Raw genomic sequence first — 26,575 nt, forward strand, 5'->3', positions numbered from 1 at the left:
ATAACCTCCTGGGGATCAAGCCAATTTATGACTGGCCAACAGTTGCACGTGATTCTATTTAAACACTCCATATTTGGGCATTACGCGTCGTATCAAGAAAAAAAGGAAATGATTTCCTCCACCTATAAATCCTGCTCTTTTTTAGGGAAACCTAACATCCTCAAGAAATACAAATAAAATCCAATAAACAAACACAACTCGTAAACAACTTATGTATACTTTATTAGCTGATTCGGTTTCTGTTGTGACGAAGTGCTTTTTGTGACTCGTCTCGCTGGTTCGCAGGTTATTTTGTTTGGGAAATAGAATGAGCTCATACGTTGGAAAGTCTTTTTCTAAGCAAACGCAAGACGCCTCCTCTTGTACAATGCACACTTTTGGCAACTATGAGTCTCTCTCTGAGTTCCGCCAGTCCAATTACGCGTACGAAGGGCTTGATCTCAGCGGATCCTTCAGTGCTCAAATCTCCTCCAACTCTTTAAAACCGGAGGCGATAAACACAACCGACCGTGCAAGGATCGGTGCGGCAGTTCAGCGACCACAATCCTGTTCAGCTCTGGGCTCTCATAGCTTCGTAAGCACTCACGGGTACAACCCCCTCAGTCACGGACTGTTGAGCCAAAAAGCCGAGGGGAATATGGAAGTTATGGAGAAGCCCAGCGGCAAGAGTCGCACAGGCGATGTCAAAATGGAGACTACTTCAGCGATAAAACAACAAACTAATTCAACCCAGCGTCAGCACCAGTCGCAGCCGCAGATATATCCGTGGATGACAAAGCTACACATGAGCCACGGTAAAGTTGTGTTTAATGTCTGTTTCAGAAAAGAGGAAAACTGTACGCATCTCATCCTCGTCATTGCATCTCCTTCCTACCCTGTTTTGTCGCTCCATATTTTTCCTCTTGAGTTTTATAGGCCAAACGCAGGAAATAATAAAACTAGCGGCCGTAAATTTTATGACAAAGGCATCTATTGCTCGTAAACCTGTCCTGTTACTGTGAAGAGGTGATCTCCGGGCAAATTTATGGAGATATAATTGGTTAAGAAAAGCAAAAATCAAAAAAATGTACGTATAGTTTCTGCATGTCATTCAAGTAAAATGAGATTTCAAATAAAATGTTGTAAGTTACGTATCTGTAAAGCCCTGACTGTTACAGTATAAAAGATAGATAGATAGATAGATAGATAGATAGATAGATAGATAGATAGATAGATAGATAGATAGATAGATAGATAGGCATTTAAATGTTTGTTTCATTTTCTAAACAAACCAGTAAAATGCACTGCTGATGATTTTATAACAGAAGTGCACAAAACTGGTTTATGAATTTGCATCCTCTTGGTAGTTTCTTCATAAAAGTTGTGGCAGTACAAATCTATTGCTATTTTTACTCTTATTTGGCTCAGGACATGTTGGAAGAGTGTGTGGCCTTCTCACATTTTTGATTATGTTCAATCACTTTTGTGTTTTTTTTTTGTGCATGACACTTTCTAATTTCACAAAAAATAAATAAATGTTAGCCATACCATCCGTCCACTGTTTTCATTTGGATTTCATAATGCTTGAAGCATTCATATTCCATTGTATGGATTATGTTTGGTGGCAACTTCATCAGTGAATATGAAGATTAATTGAAATAAATATGCATGAGAATCGAAAGTCGATAAAAGTTTTAGGTAACCCAATATATTTTTCTGATGCCACCTCAGAATCTGACGGTAAAAGGTCACGAACCAGTTACACCCGCTACCAGACTCTGGAGTTGGAGAAAGAGTTCCATTTCAACCGATACCTCACACGTCGCAGGCGTATCGAGATTGCCAATAACCTCTGCTTGAACGAGCGCCAAATTAAAATCTGGTTCCAGAACCGTCGCATGAAGTGGAAGAAGGACTCAAAGTTGAAAGTTAAAGGAGGACTTTAAATAACGATGCACGGCTCCAACTGAAATAAAGTCAAGACTGGCTTTTTAGTGAAATAGTAAACGGTTATAAGAGATCTTGTATGATGTTTTTATTTTATTTGTCTACAATATCATGTTGTTATGTGCATATTTCCACATTTGTCATATTTATTAACATTTCCCCCTGCCCAAGTGCGGGAAGTGCTTTTCGAGTAATGTATGACTTACACTTTATTTGAATGTGCCAAAATTGGTTGTACTTATTGACTATTAATAATATGCCAAGGCCTGCATCCAGTTACTTTGGCCTAAATGTAAGTGCAAATAATTTGGTGATTTATACTTGAACATTCATCAATCTGACCACTGTATTTTTGAATTTTGAGATGAAATGTCTGCATTGTACTTTCTGTCGTAAATACATCAACTTTAATATCCACACAATGATAGTAAACCGCACGACATGATGCAAATAATGCTCAAACTTATAGTATCAAATTAATTGCTGTGTATCATGTTTTCTTTCAGCCAGGAGCATATAAATGGTACATTTCTCTTGGGAATTATATTTATTTAAATACTGTACAATCAGAGTAATTACTCTTTCATTGTAAATGGACTGTTTGGGGTCATTTTTAAGGCAGGTACCATGACGTTTGTATAGGCCAAGCTGTAACTAATGAGTGGCTTATTGATACACCTCAAACACGACCTACTTTTGCGCGAACTCACTTGTTGTTTTGTGTGAAAACTAATCAATTTTGCTATCATCCTTTTGTTTTGCTGGTAATTTTTTTTATAATTTATCAATGTATCAAGGTAAAAAGACAAACTGCCAATTTACAGTGACAATGCATCAGTCAGTTCGTTTGCCGTGGGTTAAATACAACTGTGTACAGTTAAACAGTCTCGTAATACTGTAATAAACTTCATGAAACCTAAAGTTTTGTAACTTCATTTGTTTGCTATAAATAATAGGATAAAAAATTACGTGTCTTTCGAAAAAATACTTTTCCTAACTTTTTAAGAAAAGAAAGCGTTATGCGCAATTTAACTTGAATTAATATGGTTTTGATTCGTGTACTTCTAGATCCAGCTGCATGTGTATACTTACATAGATGAGACATGATTAAGCTTTAACGCTTTGGTCACTTATTTACAGTAGCCCTTAGACGGAGGCACATAAAACTTTATGACCCCAATAAACTTTTACAGCGCTTCCTCTCACCCATCAGACACTGACAACTGTTTCCTTTTTAACAAACTGGCGGAAGTTTACACAAACATTTCAAAGTGACGTTTGGTATTAGATCCTAAACAACCAGAGAATGGCTGGCACATTTAATCAAAAATTCCATTCCAGAAATAATGAGGTGATAAATGAACAGATTGGGATGTTTGGATAATAAATTTGCAGTGTTAGACAGGCAACACTGGTTAAAATCAATTGTTTATTTTTCGTTGAAACCACAACTAAAAGATTAAACAACTTCTGGATATGTATATTATTGTTGCTATATTAAATTTCGATGAAGAATTTTGTGATGCAAGTTACTCTACGTACAAATTTAGTGCAGTCCAGGCCTGTGGCAATAAAGGTGAAACAGAGGACACAGCAAGAGCGTTCCCTGCGTGTGCAAAATGCTAATATCCGACTAGCTTGCTATAACCAGACTCTCTTTCGATATCATAATGTTTTTAACTGGTTTCGGACATTTTAATCTGCATGTTTCTGAGGATTTTGAATGTTACAATTACATACACACTAAAACAGTCAGCTATTCGATTTAACACTGTCCGCAATGTGCTTTTATTTTAGAAGGGTCTCACTCACCTATATTGGAGTAAATGTCCATGCTTCTTTGAATTTCTACACTTGCTGTCTTGTGGTGACCGTAAGGGGCACTTTGCGAGTTACTGTGGCTACTATGTTGCTTTTTACACAAACCCCTCTTTTTTAGCTCACTTGCCACGTATTTTGAAGTTTTGAGGGTTATTTATGCCAATTGCTCAAAGCTGGACCAGTGAGTGGTGCAGGGAGAGCACGTGGGGTCATTAAAGTGGGTTTTATGGCCTGCAAGACCTGACAAACCCTCAATATATTTACATCATATATAATGTTAACTGTCCGTAATCGCAGCTGTTGGCTAGTCTTATCTCTGAGACGACGGCCGAGAGCCTGTTAGTGTGGGTTACTCGCGTCAGGGACTGTAGACCGCTAAAGTTCGACTCTCCCAAATGGATCCCAAGCGGTTGCAGTAAGTTAATAATCTTGTTTTCCCCTTTTTAAATTAAATATGTACTTTCCTCCGTAACACCCTCGGGAATTAATCGAGCATGTAATTTAATAATTCGTTGAGAAATTGTTTCACGTGGCGCGCAATGTGTCCACCTCTCGTGTTAAATAATAACTTAAGTGTGCGCTGTATTTATTTACATCAGGAAAGAAGTAGGTTATAGAGTAGCCTTTTAAACATGCTGTATGTGTATATTAATTTGACATCGATATAAAACTGTTTTAACTGCATATGCAAGTCTAATTGTGTGTCATGACAAAAAATTTCAAAAGCTGTACGATGCATGCCTCAGTCGAAAAATTGCAAGGATAAAGCTTTTTCTGGACTGAAAATAATCAAGTTGAATAACTATAAGGTTTTCGTTTTTGGCTATCTGCGTGTTATGGTGTAAATGAATGTCTGTGAGAAGCTAATCTCGTAATAAGCGATCTTGTATTGGTTTGCAGATGAGCAGAACATATATCTTTAGATCGGACATAATGTGGGGTCATGTGCAGGGCAGAGAAGATGTGTTGTTGTGTGGTGGGGTCATGTACAGGGCAGTGTGCATTTTAAGACAGCGGCACCTGATACATAACCATTTCCAAATATTTATATGCCATTACGTGCATGTTCAAGGAAATGGGTCTGAATGGTACACAAGCAAGTATATTTTATAGAAAACATACGATATTTTTGACCACTGTTATTTGTGGGTTTTCAACTCCGCATTTTTAGTGGTTTTGGTCTTACTTGACAGATGAGGTAGCATTTGTGCATTAAGGCATTTTATGAAAAGTTTAAGCATAGCTTACTTTATAATGTTGCACTTGGAAACATAATAATGCTCAAATCATAGAGAATGTTCTCTTTAATATGTCCAAGGCGGAGCTTGGCTAAGCTGAAGCTTGGCTGCAATCTTCATACTGCTGTGTTACTATTTTGTGGAGGCCTGTGAAATATTACGAGAGCTCATTAAAAAGAACCAATGCATTTGTTTTGTATAGGCTTGATAAAGTCATTCAGGTCCATTTTTGCTCTTCAAGCAGGTGTGCAAAAAGAAATGTCTTCTCAATAATATTTGTCTTCTTTTTTATACCCCAACAAAATTTCCATTGTATACCGTGATAGCTCATTTATAATGAAGAAATGAAGGGAAAAACAAAGTATAATGTTCTGACATGGTGATGCAATCATTTTAGCTGATTTATCTATTTTAAACATAATAAATGGTAGGACATGTTGTGTATATTTTGAAAGAGATTGCTGCAGGGGACGTCTGTGGTTTAAGAAATGAAAGTGAGCTGCAGGTACAGAAACAACCCTATTCCATTTTGGAGAATCTAAATTGCAGCAGTTTACCAGAAAAGAATTTACAAATAGTTGAAGGAGGCTGCTGAAGAGCTGAAATTGGGAAAATGTGTAATACAATTATTATTAGATGTAAAACACATTTATAAAACATGCAAATGCTATTTTATTTTAATTTGCTTATACAGAGGGATCCCAAGCGAAGTCTGGTCAGGATGCTGTTTCAGAACATGAAAGAAATCAAATTTGCTAATATTTCATAAATTGCTTGGCAGAGTTTACCTATCACTAAACTGTCCCAGCTTCATATGTCTGTTTGTGCTGTCCAAACAATGTTAGAAAACACTAAGAGGTTTAAAGTTAATTTTAAGTGTTTAAATACTTATTGACTGTGTAGCTCTGTCCTGTAAGGCTTCTACTTGTTGTAAATACTGCTGAGTTGTAAATTTCAAACTGTCCAACGGGCATTCCTCCAGGGCTTGGTGTTAGGCTAATGCCTTTCATTTTTTAAAGACAGACCTGGCAAATACAACAGCGAAGGAGTTTTGGGTTGTCATCAAAACAGGTTATGTCATTGGCAAGATATTGAACTTGATAGAACTTGTTAAGTTGCTCTTAGTAAATGCTGATGAACCAGACTTGTCAAAACAAGACATTAGGTTATTTAACCGTTGAAAATGTTTTGCTAGTGTAATATATACTAACACAACATTGGCTGTGTTTTTAACCACTACGGGTAATAAACAATTACTTGTGGATTCATACATTGGCTCAAACATAACTGATTATTTGCAATAGATAATCCCATTTATTTTAATTAAAATAATTTGAAATCATGTAATATAAAAAAAATCATGCATTGTGTTATCGCATAATTCAGTGATATTTAATAACTAAAATGTTTTCTGTTCAAATGATGTCGTCTATAGCCCTTTCACATATTATTATAACTATAAGACACAATGGCATCATACTTCTAAGAAGGTTAACTACAGTTTTACTAAGTATATCAAATCAGGAGTTTATTGGTGTTGGTACCATTCTTGGCTAAGAGCAGGTGCACTTTTTACTGGATTGATGCAGAAAGATAATGTTAACTAAAATACATTTATTTTATTTGAAGTAGTATGTAAAATGATATAGATAAATTCTAACATTTTTGCAGGTTTGGCATGTTCATGAGAGCATATTTAGTCATATAATTTGTAATGTGCTATAACCAAGAACATAAACTCTTGTTACACACTGTTATTTAGGAAATAAAGGCATTTTATTACAGTAAAAGTATTTAAGCAACTGTTTAATTTGATGTTGCCATTTATAATTAAAGGTAAAAATGATCTTGCCTGTTTTCAGTCTGTCTTGCACCCATTTACCCATAAAACTCTTTGAATACTGTGTCAGAAACATTAACTGCCAATAGGGGGCAATAGTTTTATATCCCTCTGTATTCCTCTCCCTCAGTTGAGGCCACACTGGGTTTAACATATTTTTTGTCATTTACCAGATTACTAGCTAACGACATATAACAGTGCACCAATTGTCCTTCAGAGTAGTTTCATTATAGATGCATTTGGAAGAATTTGTAAATCACACAGAATTGAAAAGACATTATGTTGTTGCTTGCAGAGTCACTAAATAACAACACTTCTCTGCTGGAATAGCCTCTAGCTACAATCCGCATTCTGTTTGTAGACAATTCCTGTTTGGACAAGCATTTCCAAGCTTTATCTTTGTCTTTGTGGGTAAACTCTTTATTGTTCTGTGATTCATACAAAAGAGAAATATGAATAAGGACATCAAAAGAGTTATGGAATATTAATTGTGATATTTGGGTTAGTGGTTATTTTAATAAACTGGTCAAAATTCAGCTCTGTTTGTAGCAATTACACTGTAAATTATTTGACTTTGCCAGAAATACAGGAACTCTAACATTTTACATTTGTTTCTATCTTAGTGTTTATAAGGACGCTTTTGTTTGTGTGTTCAGAGCGTGAAAAATTGTGTTGAGTCAGATTGTTTGATGTCTTTGTCTGTATACATACACTGATGAACAATCTTTCACTCACTTTACATATAAATTACATATATAATTTCCTAAAATGTATTTTTATTTTATTTAGTAGCGCATTAGTATTTTGTAGTATTCATATTGACCACCATTCATTTTAAAAACACAGAGTTTTAGCCTATATTTCCATATTGTTTTGGTTAAAAACTATGAAAACAAGTGGCTATTTTTTGTTTATTTTTGACCATTTTATGAGCAAGAAGGTTCTCATTTTAGGGCTCTTTATTATTGCAAAAATAACAACATTAATCAAGAAAATAGTTCTAAAAATAACCTGTGCTAAATACATAGCCTTGTCCTAGTTTAAAACATAATGCCTTTGGACAGTTTTCTTCCAAAGAGAAACTAATAAAAACATTGAATCATTACAAGTAAAAATTGAAATGCAGTCATCAGATTAACTTGGCCCATTTTCCTTAAGTTTTTAATTTTGTTACTAAATATTTTTTTCTCTTTAATATTTAACAGTTATATACTAATAAAATATTTTATACCTCACAACATTGTTTTAAATTGATATCCAATCCCATTTGTTCTTGAAAAACAAGTGCTGTAAGTGATTTGTTTGGCTTTTATTTTTATTTTCTAAATGGCTTTCTTTCTTTTTAGCGGATGAGGAAATGATGAATGTACGGAAAGACGGGTCGCGTGGTTGAACCGGTAAGTCTTACCGTTATTTCCATGTTCTAGTAAAATATTCCTCTTCCATCCTGTTTCGCTCCATATAAACAGAGAGGGCGGTATTCCCTGAAAAGAGCTGAGATAACTAACTCACATATGCCCATCTGTTAGTGGCAAAGAGGGTAGATGGAACGATTTGTTGTGCTAGTGAGCCATAAAGCTCCTATTGTCATGTTTTTATATTTTTAAATGCAATAGATTTAGAAACAGACTTACGAAAAAAACTGATTTCCTGAAGTCAACAATACTTACTTGTTTGCGCAAATATTGTGTTAACAGAAACGAATAATCTACTTTTTATATTTTTGTACAAGATTAAATATCTTAACAAAATTAACTATAATAGCTAAATTAAACAAAAAACTTGAAAAAACATTTAGCCTAAGCCAGGCCTCTGCAAGTGCTTAAAAGATAACTCGGATTAAAAAAACAAAAACAATAAAGTCTAAATGCTGTTAAACACTACATGCATGGACAACAAACTTGGCTAACGATCCAACCTCAAATAATTAATGAGTGCTGTAAAATTCCATTTACAGCCCCTAAATACACTATTAAAGCTACAAGTATGTTTTAGGTTTTAAAAAACGCTTATATTTTATTTAAATCCTCAAAACGCAAAAGTGGAAATGTCAGAAAATGTAAAAAAAAAGAAGGCTCCATTTTCCTTGTTCCTTTTATATTGAAATAACGTTTAGGTTATTAAAAAAGCTAGATATCTTGGACAAGAAAATTTCGCACTAAATTAAACTAGCAGCTGTTTATAAAATGTTATACTGGCCTGAAATATCGTTTGTTCAAGTGATTCTATCTATCTATCTATCTATCTATCTATCTATCTATCTATCTATCTATCTATCTATCTATCTATCTATCTATCTATCTTCATGTAAGGTAAAAATCACAACTAATATACAAATGATTCATCAAGCAAATTCGCCAGCGGGTATAGCTTTTCGAAGTCTCTACATTATAACTAGTTATTGAGCTAGGTGCAAGATCTGAGGCCATTTATGTGCAGAGGGAATTCATCGCTTTTCGCTCATCAATAACTCCTTGGCAGTGAACTATTGGAACGAGTCGAACGCGAGGGGTGAAATGCGGGTCAGGCTGTCTAACTAATATTAAAATGCGTCCGCAACACTAGAACAGGGTCGAGTGGGTGGATGGGGGCGTTTTTAGACTGGTGGGGGTGGACGAAAAACCTATCACATCTGTAGGGTTTAGAAATGAAATAAAATGCAGCAGATAAGGCCAATGAACTGTTTTGTGGCATTTCTCATGCTGAGTTGTGTTGCATCAATTTTTTTGTTTTTGCTAGGAAATATATAAATGATTTTTGGTGGGTTGAAAATTAAATTTGAGAAAACATTCTCTTTTATTAAGAAATTAAGATGTTTAAAAAGGATTACTCAAGATTAGTTTAGATTAAAAGTAAAAAATAAAGATACTTTTTTAAATGTGATTGGTTATTTGCCTCGTATCTGTTGTTCCTGTTTAGATAGCTAAAATGGAGAGAAAAATGCAGCACACTGTCATACGGGTTACCGGGCGGTCATATGGTAATAGCGTGCACAATAAACCCCCGGAACAAAAGAAACTTATTTTTCATCTGTGCTGTCACGTGTCTGCTTTGTGCACAACGTGTTGGTGACTGAATATTCAAGCGGGTGCTTTCAGATGTTCGAGATTTGATATAACGTAATGGTAAAAACATTTCTCTTTTCTTTCTCTGTTGCTCACTTGCTTGCCTCTTACTTTCTCAATTTATTTTACTTCACCCATTGGAGTGTTGAAGGGTGATGCAAAGGTAAAAAGCAGATAAACAGCTAAACTTAAACTAAATCGAGACAAACTGCATAAAATATGTATCTTAATAAATAATTTAGAGTTGTTTCTTAATGTTCTAAATGTACTGAGAATTTGGTGTGAATGTGATTTAAGTTCAGATGCGTATATATTATACATTCGATAGATAGATATTTTCATAGTAGTCAGAATTTAAATGCAGTGTAATATTTTTTGTGCTTGTGATGTCTTAGCTGACATGTATTGCCTAAATATTTTTTTAAAAATTGAAAAATAAGCTTCATTAAAAATAAGACAAATAGAATGGGGAATAATTTAACAAACCTGTACTGAAATAATAAATAGCTTTCTTCTGAACATTTTATAGGTTTTAAATATTAATACCAAAGCAAATATTACTTTGAAAGTAAATCCTTTAGTCTTATGTAAGATGGCAAAAAAGATAATAATTTATACTCTAACCTGACTTATTTTACAAGTTGAATTCTATCCAGTCGAAAAGAGGCCTGTCAGTAGTCGTCTATATGTACCCTGTAGAACCGAATTTGTGTTTAAAACATCAAAATCGCAAATACGTCTCTACAGGAATACATGGGTGACTTAAGAGCCACGAAAGTCAAGTTTGGTTTGTATACGTCTCAGTCAGGTGCACGTGATATGGTCTTGTGCGCTTACGTTGTAAACGATTCATTTAAAGACTTTATATCCTATAAACAATTTATAGTGTCGTTTCACTTGGCTCCAAGACTAATTATAGACAAATAAAAGCGATAAAGAGACAAGTGAAACATGCCCATGGACTCGGAATGTTTGTTTTGCGCTTCCCTTACATGTTCAGCAATTTTAAAATAAACAACAAATAAATATTTTTCTGCTTGTTAAGTAGCATGTTGTAATAAAGCGTGGTAATAAATAGCACTGGATAATGTGTTTATGTTAACATTTTTTTATGATATTTGATGCGTTATTGTTAGTTCTAATTTTGTAATTTTATATTTTTATTTATTATTTAAATATCACGGTTTAAACACTTGTGGTTAACTCCTAAAACAGCACAAGATAACTTTAAAATAACCTAATCTGCTGTGGCATGTTTCAAAAAGATTTGTCCATTGTGTGTATGAGTAAGAGAGAGAGAGGGGGGAGAAGGAGGGAGGGAGTGAGAGAGAGAGAGAGAAAGAGAGAGAGAGAGACTTCGCGCACAATGGCGGAAAATTGAAGGTATATTTGCGAAAGCCCTGGTTCCTTATCCGGGGACTCCATCGTCCTATGCCATTGGGCCATTATATCACGTGGTAAAAGTAACTTTACAGGGTTGCTCGCTAGTAGGAGGGCTTTATGGAGCAGAAAAACGACAAAGCTAGAAAAATTATTTTCCACTCCAGAAATTAATGATCATGAGCTCGTATTTGATGGACTCTAACTACATCGATCCGAAATTTCCTCCTTGCGAGGAATATTCGCAAAATAGCTACATTCCCGAACATAGCCCTGAATATTACAGCCGTGCAAGGGACAGTGGCTACCAGCATCACCACCAGGAGTTATACCCTCCGCGGGCGAGCTACCAGGAGCGTCAGTATAACTGTGCAAGCATCCCTGAACCAGATACTCAAAGGGGACATGGACTTCCTCACGCGGGGCACCTGCTCGGAAAAGGGCAATCTGCCTCATGTGAGCCCCCACCGTTACCCCTGTCTCCTGCCACCCCTCCGGCTGCATCCTCCGCCTGCAATCAAGCCACCCCGGAGCATCCCAACAGCTCAGCTTCTGCCAAACAACCAGTAGTGTACCCATGGATGAAGAAAATTCACGTCAGCACCGGTAGGCAACTTGAGCGTATTTCTCTTAAGCACTATAAAGCTCGCCCCTCATCCTAACTCTCTCTCTCTGTCTGCCTCACTCCTTTTACACTCATCCCCTGGCCAGCCTCTGCTACGATAGGATAGAAGCCATTGAAATGGCACAATTGAGGCGGATTTACGACTAGGCATTGGTAATTACACCCACCATAAATTTTATAGCCGAGGTATACTCTGGGCAGTCGTATCACCATGTGGCTTCTCTTGTTATGAGTGTGAGAGAGTGAGGGAGATCTGGGATCAGAGGAAAACTAAGCTTTATAATGTTGCATTAATAATTCATTGCTAAGTCCAAAGTGATTTTAGCCTTATTATAGAAAGCTGCATAAGTTTAAGATATTTTTAACACACCCTCATCCCGCTCTGTCGCCACCATTTCTCAGTTAAAGACACGCTTGTTTACCCTATCCTTCCTTCGCTGCTTCTTTTCCTTTCTATTCTTTCTTTCCCTTCTTCCTTCTCCTCTATCCAGTGAACTCTAGTTACAATGGAGCGGAACCCAAGCGGTCTAGAACTGCTTACACTCGCCAGCAAGTCTTAGAATTGGAGAAGGAATTCCACTATAATCGGTACTTAACAAGGCGAAGACGTATCGAGATTGCTCATTCCTTGGTCCTCTCGGAGAGGCAAATCAAAATTTGGTTTCAAAACCGGAGGATGAAGTGGAAAAAAGACCATAGGCTGCCAAACACCAAAGTCAGATCCTCGTCCTCATCGGGCATTTCCTCCGGGTCCAACACAAGCTCAACGGCGGGCGTTGTGGCGGCAGCTTCCACCAACAGCATGTCAGCATCTGAGGATCTCTCCGGAACCGAGCGTGGCGAGGATATTACAAGGTTATAAGAGAACTATTTGAAGGAGAGAAATGAAGATCGAAATGACTGACTATTTATAAAATATAATATATTTTGTTTTCGTAGGTATCTTGTGCGTAAAGGGGATTCCTTTAAGTCCACAGTTATATAAAATGCATGTTATATAGCATGGATCACTGAGAATACCTATGGATCATTTTTTTACGCGAAACAGGGTTTAATTTATCCAAAACTGAATGTTTTTGTTCGTTTATTTTTTTTTAGTTTTTTTTTTCTCAGGAGAAATGTTTTGGGCGAAACAGGTTATGGACATGTATTTAAATGTTATATTTGTGGGCCTTTCTTTGCCCATCTGCCAAGGTGAAGTGCACAACTTATCTATTTATTTCTCACTCGAAAGAGGTGGAACGTTTTTTTGTACTGTAAATTTAAAAAACTATCGTGGGTATCGATAGATCCTAAACGTCTTTGTTTCATTTAAAAGTAAAACATGCTGTTGGTTATCTGTCGAAAGATAAAGAGTTTAAATTATCATTTAGTTTTGTTGTGATGGCGTTGTGTTTAGGCTATTAACAGCAGATTGTTGTAAATGCAATAAAACCAGTTTAGTGTATTTGTGCTAATTATATTGGTCAATAAAACGTAAGTGTCTATTAGTTTTATCTAGACTTGGGTGAATTTTATTAATGGGCAATTCCAGATAAAAATCCGTGCATAAACATCGACGTGTTTTATTTATCATTTTCGACAGGGGAGGCAGAGACAGCATTTTACTAGTCAGCATTTGTAGGCCCAAAAGTACATTTCCGTTGTCTCTATTTTTAAAAGCAATATAAGCACCGGTGGGCTTGGGCTTTGTTTTAACGCGTTCTTTGTTAGGAGAAATGAATTAGTCATTTTATTTTTGGTAAACAATCTCTAATATCTTCAAAGCAGTCTCTCAAATCTGAGCACTCCATTAGTAGATGTTGTGTACCCTTCACTTTCTTGCGCATTCGATCAACGTGGCATGTAATTCGGGCCTTTTCAGCGGGGACCTTATCGCTCTTCATTCCAGAGGATGGTTTCCTGTTCATTACTGTTTCAACATGGCTGCAAATGTCTCTAAAAATCAATTCCAGTATTCAAAAAAAGATGCACTGCTTCTATTTCTTTCTACATTTCTTTCTACAATCTCAACTTTAACATGCACGTTCTAAAACTAATAAACTAATTCTCAAAACACTAATACACCAACAGATTAATTTGTGTTTAATAGCTTAAATGTTTTCAAACAAATTTAACACGTGTAAATATGTTAAAACGTTTAATGTGTATTATGAACTTCCTGTCAAACTAAATTAAAATGTTTTATTCTGGAGAATTTTAGGGTCTTAATGAAGTGTTAAAAATTTTATGATGGTCATGCTGAGCTTAAATTACTTTATAAATAAATGAAGATTTTCATAATAGGTTTTTGTTATTCGTTATTATGTAAAAGGAAAGCTAATTAATCTCGTCAGATTCATTCACAATTTGACGCGAATTGCAACACACTTATTTAATACTAAACAAAGCTGCAAAATACCGTTTAAATGTTTATGGAAGACCAAGGTTTTTAATGGTTTTGTAAATCTGAATTATTTTTCAGTAAAGTCCATATTAGTATAAAAAGCAACGTGCATTCAATTGAATATTCTCTCAGTACATGTGTGCATCTGAAAGTTCTGGTTCATACTTCCTTGAGAGTCATGTTGTTGTTTGTTTTTAAAAAGTGGCGCTAGATCCGGCTGAAAGTAACGTCATCGCCAAATCAGATATTACGAGCTAGATATACTGGTCCATAATCTGGTCCACACTGTGGCCCTGCTACTTACAATACGGCACGGAGGTGACGCTCTTTTTTGAATGTTTGGCCTTAATGAAATTCTATCCCTCATGCAAACCGCTTTTAATTCTCCATTACAATTGTGACGTTTATGCATTTATGAATCTTGAAATCTCTCTAAAATATTTACAACACGTTAGCCTTTGATACAAATTCTACAAAAAGATGTAAAGAAAATAAGGAATGTGTTTGATTAATTGTAATTCGGCCTGACTTGAATGAAGATTACACAACGGCTTGCTAAGTGGGGGGCTGAGAGCTACAAAGGAGTGAGTCATTTTAGACCATCAATCAAGTGAAGCCGCAATAGTCAATTGTACTTCTAATGTATTAAGTTGTAAATGCACAAAATTGCGCACAAAAGAGTAACTCCAAAATATGTTTCAGTTGATAGTTTGTCCAAACCTAAATGAGAAGAAAGCAATGGCCATCACCTAAGCTTGGCCATGACTTTGGAAAGACACTTGAAAAGAGGTGCATAACCGCACTCAGAGGCCATTATGTGACTCAAGAGCCGAGAGAAATGAATGTGCCCGCCTAAATCGTATAGCATCCCGGCAGTCTCTTTCGATAGGCTGTCGCCTCCATGTCGCGCGACTGAAAAGATACTTTATTGAAGTTTGTGGCAACTAAGAGAAGTCGAGTTCAATTTGGGGACACATTTTCTGTCCCATTAGTTTCATTTCAGCCGGGTCGGCCGACCTTTCCCACCCAGTGACCCCACTGGCTCTCTGAACGTGTACCTTCTGTGTGCACCCACATAGGCTTGCCAGGGTTCCACCAGTGCTCCTGTTTTCATTGTGGGTTTTGGTTATATTGATGTGCCAATAGAAGAAGGACATCTGTATGTGTTTTTCCTTTGTTACTTTGCACCGTATAACCTAAGAGGACAAGGGTCTTCTGTACAGACATGGTAACTTACTTTAGGGGAAATAATTTTTGATAATTTTCAAGTAACCTAACTTTTCACTTAACAGGTAAGGTAAGTACGCAAGCAGATTATTTATTTATTATGGTCTTTATAGATCACACGCAGTAGGTAACATGGCCACTTTAAATAGGACATTTTTATATTAGCAATATAATTTTCATTCATAAACCACACAAACTGTTGTTGAGGATACAGAAGACACGCACGCACACTGGCTGCTTTCCAGCCAATAAACTTTCTTTCAAGTTTCATCCCTGCTTGTTAATGTTAATCGCATGGCAATTCATAAGTATTTTATGAGGTGGCTAATTTGTACGATCACATTCATACATGTTTGTATTATTTGCCCCTGTGACGTTGGCTTTAGGGGTGGAGTTTCGTTATGGTTTTTACGATAATTGTATGTTTTTGTACGGTTCACTTAGCAAACTCGTAAAACACGCATGTGTACAAGTACAGAATTGTGTATAAGTTACATTTAGAAGCACACAGTGAAATGGTTATTTAGGCATTTTTAGCAGAAAAAATATTATTCAGTCATATTTCAGATTTTTTTTACCTTAATAAAATTTGTTAATTTAGAGCTTATTCCGCGTTGTCCTAAAACACCGTTTTTGGGTACCTGGCCATTTTAAAAACGCATTTTTTTTTTAGAAACGTGGATATTTGGAACGTGCTTAGATCTTCAAACATGTTTACGGCGAAATATTAATTGCCTTTCTTGGGTCAGTTCTAGGTTCGGTGCTCTTTTGGTGGGTTTGTGTGGCAAACGTAAAAGCAGCAACATGACAAACACATATTATTAGAGGAATGATAACAAATATGTTAACTATTTTAAATGACGTCATGTAATCTGGCAGCCTGTTAGAAAGTGCCTTATTATAGACTATAGTGTAGTATTACTATAGTATTGCAGCAAAATATTTACTAAGGCATTAAGCATATTGCATTAAAGTTTTGTTTTGCCCTTTGGTAGGATACTTGGTTTGGTATACCTTTTAGTTTCTCAAACGCATTTGAAAGCAGTTATGTGAAAAGTACTTTTGTGTTCAAAACATATGTGAGTGTAAGAGGAACGATTTATTCCAATAACTTAATTTACTCAGGGTGAACAACATGGCGCCAGCTGTTGCGCCAATTCATGTTTCTGGATAAAGTTGCATATCAAGGTTTTTGTAACTGCTGTCGTACTTTATTTAATCATGGTGTTTCCAAAACCGGCGCGACGATTTTTGGCTAAAACAGATCTTAGGATAAACGTTAAAATACATGTAAGACCAAAGTGCAAACAGAGAGAAAACTAGAAAGAACAAAAATATAAATGGCTTTGAGGCTACAATATCCTCATTGTAGATTGTGTATTAATATAACAAGAGCCACATTTATCACTCATAATTGTGTCCCTAATGGAATTTACTTACGTAAAAACGTAAAAATGCCTGCTACATAATTGATGCTGGAAAGCGTTGTGTGCTGGCAATCGTTACCCTAAACACTATATTTGCTAAACCCCTGTTCTAAAGCAAAGAAGGACACACTATGGAGGGGAGGGCTACACTTGAGCTTCCGCATTGGGAACCGTAGAGGGAGGTGGGCATTTCTTTACGTGAACACTGAATGAAGGTTTCCCCTGTCTAAGCAAGTGCAATACAAGTTATGAAAACCATAATGCACAACAGTATTTGTTCTTAAGATTTGGACTTGCCGCTGTAGAAAGAAAAGAGCGGGAAGGAAGACCTTCACCTGTCTGCAGAAATAAGGCGCTCATTTATCAAACGCTATATCAACGTAATTTATTTATGTGTATATTTCTTAGTATTAATCACAACGTGAGTAGCAAACTCATTATTAAACACTTAATTCAGCTGGCTATTTGAAAATGTATAATTTATCAAGTTTTAATGTGCTAAAGTAGCTATGCTTGTCCAAGTATGTAAGATTGTGATATACTCTAAATGATCAAGAACATTATTTTAATACAACAAATTTAGTTAAGTCCTATACGTTATTGTTTGTATCCCTTTTCTAGTGCACAGAGTTGCATTCAAATGTCTATGTGCCAATGGTTTCACCAGCAAACTGTGGCGAAAGAAAGAGATTTATCTTGCCTACTTTATCTTGTTATTATCCTACGAGCGGCCTTTAATTCTCATTAATCTACAGAGTGGTCTTTAGTTCTCATTAATCTACAACGACGTTCAAGAGCTTCACAGGTAACGATGCTTTTGACAAACATGCCTTAAAAATAAAACGACATATTAATATCTACTCTTGAGGAAATGGACCTTGTTCCACTCCAACGGCCTTTGTTCCACATCTGATCTTACACAGACCACAACAGGCTTAAGAAGTCCCTGTTTTGGTCACTGACATACCAGGTTTGATCAGCTTTATTACACTTGTAAACGTATTGTGTGAAGTACCCACAAGTTTAAACAATGTGTTTACACAACAATATACAGTCGATTAAAGCAAGTGCTATAGTTGTGTAAATTAGGAAAAAATAGTTTAACAATGTATTAGATTAAATACACAGTCTCGTATTGGTGCTTCTTGGCATTGACCCGAGTCCAGGAGACCAATGAAGATGTAACCTTAGGGACATAGGTACTCGTTAATTGAAGAAGCATTGTTTGGAGCTTGGATTCTCCCACAACTATAACATTAAGATAGTTGATGCTGATAAAATATCGTTTTTAACAAATTAGCTCAAATTCGTTTCAACAAATAATTTGCTTGATTTTGCCCATTTGGTTACCAATTAAAAATTTTCAAGGAATATTTAAGGGAAGCATTTAATTGGAAGTTTGTGCCCAGCCTTTAAACCCGAAAAACCTTTGGTTTAGCTGCAAGAGTAAATGTATGCAGCGGTTTTAAAATATTTATCTTTTAAAATTAATAAAACCTCTCAGAACAATCGAATTTTCTTATCATTATAAGAAGGAACCATTTATTGTTTTAAGTATGCTGTGAAGTACTCAATACATTCTCATTTTGCCTTTTTATTCGAAAATGCATTTTGTCAACCCTTTTTGTAAGATAAGTGTCTTCTCGAAGCTATTAAGTTAGTGATGAAGGGTCCCAGTTCTTACCATTGTTACGAGGTCCTCTAAGTAAACTGAGCCGTGGTAAGCGACTTAAAAGGCACAGAGTTGAATCCAGGGTCACTGTGTATTTTCCAGAAATGCGACAGCCATAAATGCGTTTATTTGTAAATAAATAAAAACACCACTTATGCGTCATATGTCAGTCCAGGCATGTCTTAAACATTCGTTTTTATATATTTTTTTCATATTTATCCAAAGCGTGAACAAGGAAGGGTCTTCTGCATTTGGTTCAACAATCTCCATAATCTTTGTTCTGATGTTTTGCCCTTTAACCTTTACACTCACTATGACCCCACAAGATATGCCTAATGGCCACCAAAACTAAAGCAGGCCGAGTAATGGAACAAACGACATTACTGGCAAATAGTTTTATGTATTATATGTATGTGGTTTTAAGTAATATATTATTATATTTGGGGGAAAATAAGTTTGGTTGGGCAGAGAAATCTCGGTTGACACCACCCTTAAAGACCAGGACACACCCCCAGGGCTGTCCTCAAATAAAAAATTGTGGTACTTTGTGGATTAATTCAGGGGATAAAGAGGGAACTTCAAGGGCGTTTTCATAAGCGAGCAGTTACACTGAATTCCTACTGTACGCGAGTTTCCAAAACATTAACATTTACTATAAACACGCTTGCTTGATGCTATGTTTATGAAGTTCTGAAATGTCATCGTCGACTTTATTTTAACCCTTTGCGTAACGTAACGGTTACTTTAAAGGGTTATTATTTAAAAGCGTATACACACTAAATGCTATACTTTACCAGCCAAAAGTTGTGAGGCGTTTGAAATGTTTCGAGGGTGCAAGCAGGGTCTGTGGTAACATGAAGACGCAGTGAGAGACTGTGACTGATCCAGCAATGACAAGGATATTTAATAAAACAAAGTTCACAGTGTTGCCATGAGTATTGGGGAATGCACAATGGGGAGTTCGAGGCTCCGCTTTAGGGACTTTCACCAATCATGTTTGCTCTTTGCTCCCCAAAGTAATGACAATAATAGCTATGCTACACAACACTGCTGTAAGAGCGCCCTTGGGTGTCAAATAGGAAGAGGGTGGGTTGTGGAAGAAGAGAAAATGGCATGAGAAGACAGCAGCAAGTCATTGAAATATTTCGCTCCTGTTCAACCAATAAATATTTTCCTTCACTGCATTGAAATTGTACTAATTTAGTTATCTGCAAAAAGCGATTTAATATTTTAATGGTTGTACAAACTTCCTGGTCGTCAACACAATATACTTTTTAATTATTAAATTTTTTGATTAACCAATATTTAATAATTGATATAATCGTGTTTTTAGTAAATTGTAAATAAATGAAAGTTTATATTAGGTGCAATTTTAGGTTTGTCCTGCAGGTGTCTCCTTATACGACAGAAAAAAAATCTACGACTATTTTTACGACCAGGGATTACTTAAAACAATAGGTAAAATTACTTTCGGTAAGTCATTCTAAAATCATCCGCGCGATCGTTTATACGATTTATTTTACATTATAATTTGGCGAACGCCGTTCATCTCCACGCACTACGGAATTGTTTATAATAACTTTCAGCATCTCGATTTTTAATGTTTAGAACTTTTCTGTGTTTGAGTTACAAACTCATAGACATACTGGACATAGCCTTCTGGTCCAGCACCTTTGGACCTGAAAGTTCTACTTCGTTAAGCGACCCACGTAAAAGGTGCTGCAATGTCATAAATAACCAGTTTGACCTTATAAAAAATGTAACACTTAAAATAACTTTTCTGCTTTAAAATAAAAGGTTATTGGTAGTGGGAAAAGATGTTCTTTAGACAATAAATGAATGGTTATTTGGGAAACTAAAAATTATTCTTCTATGTCAATTGGAAAAAGCTTTTGTAGTGTACTAATATGGATGTGGAATGTACTGATATAGCCAACTAACGTTAGCTAAACAAGTTCTTAACAGTTTAAGTTGAAACGTTGTCTGAAACACGCACGTCTTTTATGAGTCCGCTAATTCGTAAGAATTCGTACTTAGCGAATCGTACCACAACGTAAAGCTATTATAAAAAACAACAATGAAACCCCACCCCCTAACGCCAACATCACAGGGGCGAAAACAAATCGTATAAAAACACACGAATGTGGTCGTATACGAATATTTTCCATCTTGTAAACGAATAAATACGAATTGTCATGAGATTGCATTAAAATATATTTTATGCTACACCAGTTATCACTATAAACTTTGAAATTTAATGACGACTGATCCTTTATAAATTAAGCTGTGATAAATGTAGTTTCATTAAATTAACACATCCTATTTTTATTTTGAATATGGCACAAAAAACTTTCTGTGAGGGGCAATTTGTTTAGAATAGGAAAATAAAAAAAAAGTTGTAGATAGTGGAAAGGCCTCATGTGAACAGGTGTTTTAAGTGCGCGCTCGCTCTCTCTCTCTCTCTCTCTCTCTCTCTCTCTCTCTCTCGTAATGGACAAGTAAGTAGGAGGGGAAATTAATGTAAGAGCTAGATTCAGTCCTGTTGTACACATCTCAGTGTGTCCTCATTTAGCACTAACACACAGGCGTCATTGCAGGTCCCATGACAGGTTTGCAACAAACTCAAAGTCTCCCCGAAGTTCTGTAAAATCTCTTTTACTTATGCACATCTCATGAGACGCTCTTACATGCTGTGTTTACGGATAAATTACATCTCCCAATAATACAAAAGGGTGCTCTAAAGAAGCTACATGCATATGAAAGTGATGGTAGCAGGACACTGAAAAACCTCTATTTTTCGAGCTCGACCACTTTATGTAGTTTAATAATACTGTAAGTAGATATTTGAATATTTAGTGCGTAATATTCAAAGTGTTATAAATTCAGAGCGCCCTGGAGACAGATTCAAGTTGTCACTTTGTACTTTAGTTAATACTTCAATAAAGTATTCAGTTACTACTTCCTAATGTATGTAGGCTATATTTTTGAAAACCAAATTCTTTATAGACACATACCCAAAAGTATTTAAACAGCTACTGACTATCTTCAGCGACATTACTAGGGAAAATATGTTTATTAAACATACGCTGACCTGTTGTGACAACTTGCCCCCAAAGCTAGGGGCATTTTGAACAAAACCGCTGCTGAAATGCATCTGTGCAGTTGGACTTTTGACTTAAACCCTACTAACTACAATCGCTGTAACTTCCCCGTGTGACAACTAACACCGGTCTTCACTATTCATGTCTCACTGGCTGACATACCCTTAAAGCATAAAAGAAAGATTCTCCAGCTTCAACTGAGAAGTTCCCACTGTCACGGTATAGATGTACAATTGTGTATTGAGGCTATTGTCCAGTCCTCCAGGGTGTCTGCAATGTGTCTAAACATATGCGGTCATAAGGAGGTCACTAGACGTGCTGCTGCGTTCTAATGATTAATGTTATCTTCTCTATAGAGAAATGGCATTCATAGACACAATTCGTACAATACGTTGAGTAAAATAAGCATGTTTACTACCGCAGAATATTATTTGTTTTATACTAAAACTTGAAACGTTTTAATAGGTTACTAAAAAATAAAAACATTCTGGCTATTCCACCGCGCTTATGCTATTAAACAACTTAAGCTTAAAAGAAACAACGAGTAAAGATCAATGGCTGTAAAAAAAAACATTTGTTTTTAGAAATCATAGCTTTCACAGTGTTGAGTGTTTGAGGTTAGTATGCCCACAACCCAAACCATTACTGTTATTTAAATTATTGTTTAATAAAAAGTATGATTTAGATTATATAAACCACAAACTATACTTAACTGTATCCAGCTGTATTTTCAAAATCGAAGCAATTAACATTCTTGACATAAGAGCCAGATATCATGTATCTATGATTTCACGTGAGTTTATTAAGTGTTATAAGTTTTAGAAAAACTTGACAAATCCCTTAAAATCCGCTCGTGGACAAAGTCTCATTTGCCCTGTTGCTGCTAGCAAATAAATAAATAGATAGTCAAACAAACAAATAAGTTAGACATTGCTAATGTTTATTGACGAAAATAATCCATTGATTGAGCAAAATCAACGAAAAGATATGAAATAAGATGAAAAACAAAGTATTAAGGTACTTATTTCAGTGAACACAGACACAAACTGAAAGAAGGGAAACCAGAATATCATTATCAATGCGGAGTTTTAAAATCACATTGACTCTAAGAACAGCTCAACCCATTAAGTACCAAATGAGGTTTCATCTATCACCAAAAATGTTAGGTTACGTCATAACCCATTGGAATTGCCGGAGAAGGCAACAGGGCAGTACAGTTGAATGTACGTCCTTTGTTTCATTGCATGCTTTTCCAACCTTTTTCCGACCTTCTCGTTTTTAGCCTCTAGAGAGGCTATCTTTGCATGGAATGGCTAAAGTGATGTTTTATCGATGTTTTATGCAGCTGTTTGTGTCAGCAACCACAAGAGCGCAGAAGGCAGGGAGGAATTATAAAAGGGTTGACACCCAGAGCGACCGGCGCGCTTTTGTGAGAGAAAGAAAAATGATTTATTGCCAGCAACGTGGTTCAAACAGAGTTCACTGAGAATTGTAGTGTACCGGTGGAGGCGCTGAGTTATGGTCTTGCTGCGCCACTACATCAAAGATTCCTTTTCAGATTTAGTGAATGGACCCAGAGGCATGAGACAAGGCAACAAACCTTCCTTAATTAGAAAATTCCCAAGATCACCGGCGACTTTCAAGGGTTAGATTTTATTTGGCCCGTTAATAAAATATTATTGTTGAAAACGAAAACTGATAATAATAATAACAACAACAATAATAACCATAACAATAATAATAATACATAATAATAACAATAGTAAATATGTAAATAATTGGAAATCTATTTCATTTGCGGTTATGGTGTGAGTGCACTTGTATTCCCTGCACACTCGGTGCAGTAATATTTCATGCTAATGGCGCAGCAGCTCGGCAGAATCTGGACTTGTAATATGCATAGTGAATGCTTCTATTTGACAAGGCTTGTGACAGCAATTTACTGAACTCAAAATAACAAATCGTTGTTAAAACAAGATTGATTTTAGCCGTAGAGCCGAAGAGGATAGCCCCATGGCTGATATTCTTCTTTAATAAATAGAATATTAGCGGACTGTTATAGCCCGACTAGCTAAAAACTGTGGTCTATTATAAAAGGAAGAAGTCTACATGTTGTGGCTGTGTTTTTAAAATCATTTATGCATGTGTACAGTGTCCAAACTAATCTGTATGGGGTGAGGGGTGAATAAAATTAAAAGAGTCACTGAACTTGCTAATAGTCTCTCACACGCTTTTCAGCAGCTCTGTGTAATTATGCACCTGTCTTCAACAAAAACTATTCCTCCATAAAAGAAATAGAGAGTTGTTGAGAGGATCAGCTATTATCTTTGCAATGTCGTTAGGTAAGTCGATGACGTGCAGAATTTTCAAACAAGGCACTGTGGAGAGTAAATGAAAGTGGACAAGTCCATGTGTTTTCAGTCCCTGCGCACAATTAATCACAAGTTTGAGACAAGCGTTTGTGGCGCTTTTCAAGGCTTTCAGTGTGCAAAGGCCTATTATGTTGGGCCAGATTTCAGTCGCCTTTATAATGGGAAAATTAACTGTTTCGTTGAAATGCTACAAAAAAGCAGCTGTTTAAATTTCGTGATAAAATGTAATCCTTATTGTGTCGATAGGTGTCTGAAAAATAGCCGTCTGTTGTCTGAGTGCTGAATAGTTAATGTTCATTAATGAGCATCATCCTTCCATCAGCTAGCCTATATGACATCACAAAGCTAAAGACAAAGGCTAATTATTGTTGTGAATGCAAAGCTATTTGGTTTTATAATAAATGTAGGCCTATATTTAACTTAAAAACAACAAGTTCCCAGACATCAACAAGTTCCTAAAACGACTGCAATTGACCTAAAATTATCTAGTCCAAATTCTGCCTTTTTTTATCTAGACATTGTTTTAAATAATAGACGAAATAATTCTCACTACGAAGAATGACTAAAACATTTCTTTGGTTCCCCGAGGGTTTGCGCAGCTGTCCTGCCAATGAACTGGAAAATCGCGTTTTTATCTTAACACCAAGACGTACTGATTTTTTTTCTGACGTGCATTGTCAGTAGCCTACAGTAATGATAGTCAAATCCCTTTGTTTGACCGCACCCATTAATTCTATGGATGTAATTTATGTCAAATCAAAACCAGCCGAACTTTTGCAACACGTTACTAAATGGCTACACAAAATAGTAAATTTTCGATGGATCGATTGGTGTGTTGTATTTTTTGTCTTTTCTCAAAAGCATTATTTGTTTTCATCTTAGCACATATGTGACCATAGATAACCACATAGCCTTAACCCTAACATAGGCTTAGTGTATGGGCTCTGCTGACATATCTACGCATTGATTACACATCGGCATGGCCGTTTGCGTAATCAAGAAAAAGTACAAATGTACATGAAACATTTGCGCTGCGGTTAAAACAATAAAGCGTTACAGGAATGATTATTGAATAAATTTAAGGAATTTAAGTCAACTACTTTTAAATACCTACCACACGAGGACAGAAAAGTTAAGTCTTTCAAGGTTTCGAACTTAGCATTCATTATAAAATATTACCAAGAAAACAATTAAAGTCTGTATCCTGCAATCCACTGGAAAATCTAAGAAGACCCGATTCCAGACATGCACGTCTTTTCTCTCTGTCTAAATACTCTGTCTCTCTGCCTCCCTCCCACCTATCTGCTCTCTGAACTCTGTCAACAACACCGTAATGGGCTAAACTCTGAGCCCTGTTCATTTCTTCTCGTTTGTCCGCAGAAAAAAACAGCTATAGTTGAAGAATGAGGATGGAACCGATCTTCTCGTTTGGTCGCTTTCAAGCACTTTACAACTCTGGCAGTGAGTGCGCGAGGCTATTGGAGGATGGCATCACGTGACCACGTTGTTTACGTTTTCTGGCAAACAATTAAAGACGCGCGTGAGTGTACTTTTTGTCATTCTTACACCTTGTGTGATCGATTATCCAGTCCGTGTGATCAGAGCTATTATGGAAATGGAAAAACATCACGTTAACAATGACTTCTTGCATAAGATACGTTTCAATAAATCTCATCTTTGTTTTATGGAGCATCACTTCCCTCCTTGTGTTCCTCAGGAGAGCAGTTCTGCAAGGACAAAACCTGACGAAGCAAACAAGCATTCAACACTACAGTATGAAGGCCGATTGTGGAACTTGAAACAACTTTCAAATAGCCGGTGTTCCGTGTCCGCCTTTGACGTCATCCACCCTGCGAATGAAACACCTATGACAAAATACGTGGAGCGGGCGAACGGTGAGCCTTTTATGTCCAGTACTACAGAAAAAGACAAGAGCAACATGCTGTCAACTTCCTGCTCTTCAACCGAAAGGTTTTATCCTTGGATGAGACAACCAACCATAAACTTGAGATCTATTCAAGTCAGAGAATCAGGTGAGAGATTAGTTTTGGGGTAAATTAGATGTATTGATTTGAATGACTTAGAAATACCCACTTTATCTGATCAGTCAGTCATATTTTAGTCGATAATGAATAACATCTGTGTCAAATTTGGTTTGGATGTCAATGTGATTTGTCACTTACGCTGCGTCCCAAACCGTCTACTTCCATCCTACATAGTAGACAAAGAATACGAGAAGTAGTGCTTTTTGCCTACTATATAGTATGGAAGTATGCGGTTTGGGACGCAGCGTTAGACTATTATGTGTCAATGCCTAACATCACTGGGAACCGCAGTTTAAATCAATTATCAATGATTTTTCTTCCCCCTTTAATAGTAAATGAGTAGGTAAAAAGATGTCCATAAAAATGTATGTACATATATGTATGTATATGCATGTATGTGTATATATAAGAAAAGTCAAGAACACTTAAAAAGTAATATTTTCTGTAAAC

General features: G+C 36.2%; 3 protein-coding genes and 1 long non-coding RNA gene across 4 annotated transcripts in view; 3 read left to right on the forward strand and 1 right to left on the reverse strand.

Annotated features, from left to right (window-relative positions):
• The window catches only part of hoxc10a (homeobox C10a), a 43,776-nt gene extending 35,554 nt beyond the window's left edge, over positions 1 to 8,222 (forward strand). The window contains exon 3 of the mRNA XM_065285324.2: positions 8,172 to 8,222. The gene's annotated coding sequence lies outside the window, so the exon portion shown is untranslated. The remainder of the gene's footprint in view (positions 1 to 8,171) is intronic.
• The window catches only part of LOC135775261 (uncharacterized), a 116,359-nt gene that overhangs the window by 8,766 nt on the left and 81,018 nt on the right, over positions 1 to 26,575 (reverse strand). The gene's annotated exons all lie outside the window — the stretch shown is intronic.
• Positions 119 to 8,222, forward strand: hoxc5a (homeobox C5a). The gene is made up of 2 exons (XM_065285329.2): positions 119 to 794; positions 1,711 to 8,222. The coding sequence occupies exons 1-2, from the start codon at positions 308 to 310 to the stop codon at positions 1,923 to 1,925; spliced, it is 702 nt and encodes a 233-aa protein (XP_065141401.1). The 5' UTR covers positions 119 to 307; the 3' UTR covers positions 1,926 to 8,222.
• Positions 10,665 to 13,391, forward strand: hoxc4a (homeobox C4a). The gene is made up of 2 exons (XM_065285322.1): positions 10,665 to 11,876; positions 12,387 to 13,391. Exons 1-2 carry the CDS (start codon positions 11,444 to 11,446, stop codon positions 12,755 to 12,757), a joined length of 804 nt encoding a protein of 267 aa, XP_065141394.1. The 5' UTR covers positions 10,665 to 11,443; the 3' UTR covers positions 12,758 to 13,391.

This window comes from Paramisgurnus dabryanus, chromosome 21 (genome assembly GCF_030506205.2).
Source record: "Paramisgurnus dabryanus chromosome 21, PD_genome_1.1, whole genome shotgun sequence".
Lineage (NCBI taxonomy): Eukaryota > Metazoa > Chordata > Actinopteri > Cypriniformes > Cobitidae > Paramisgurnus > Paramisgurnus dabryanus.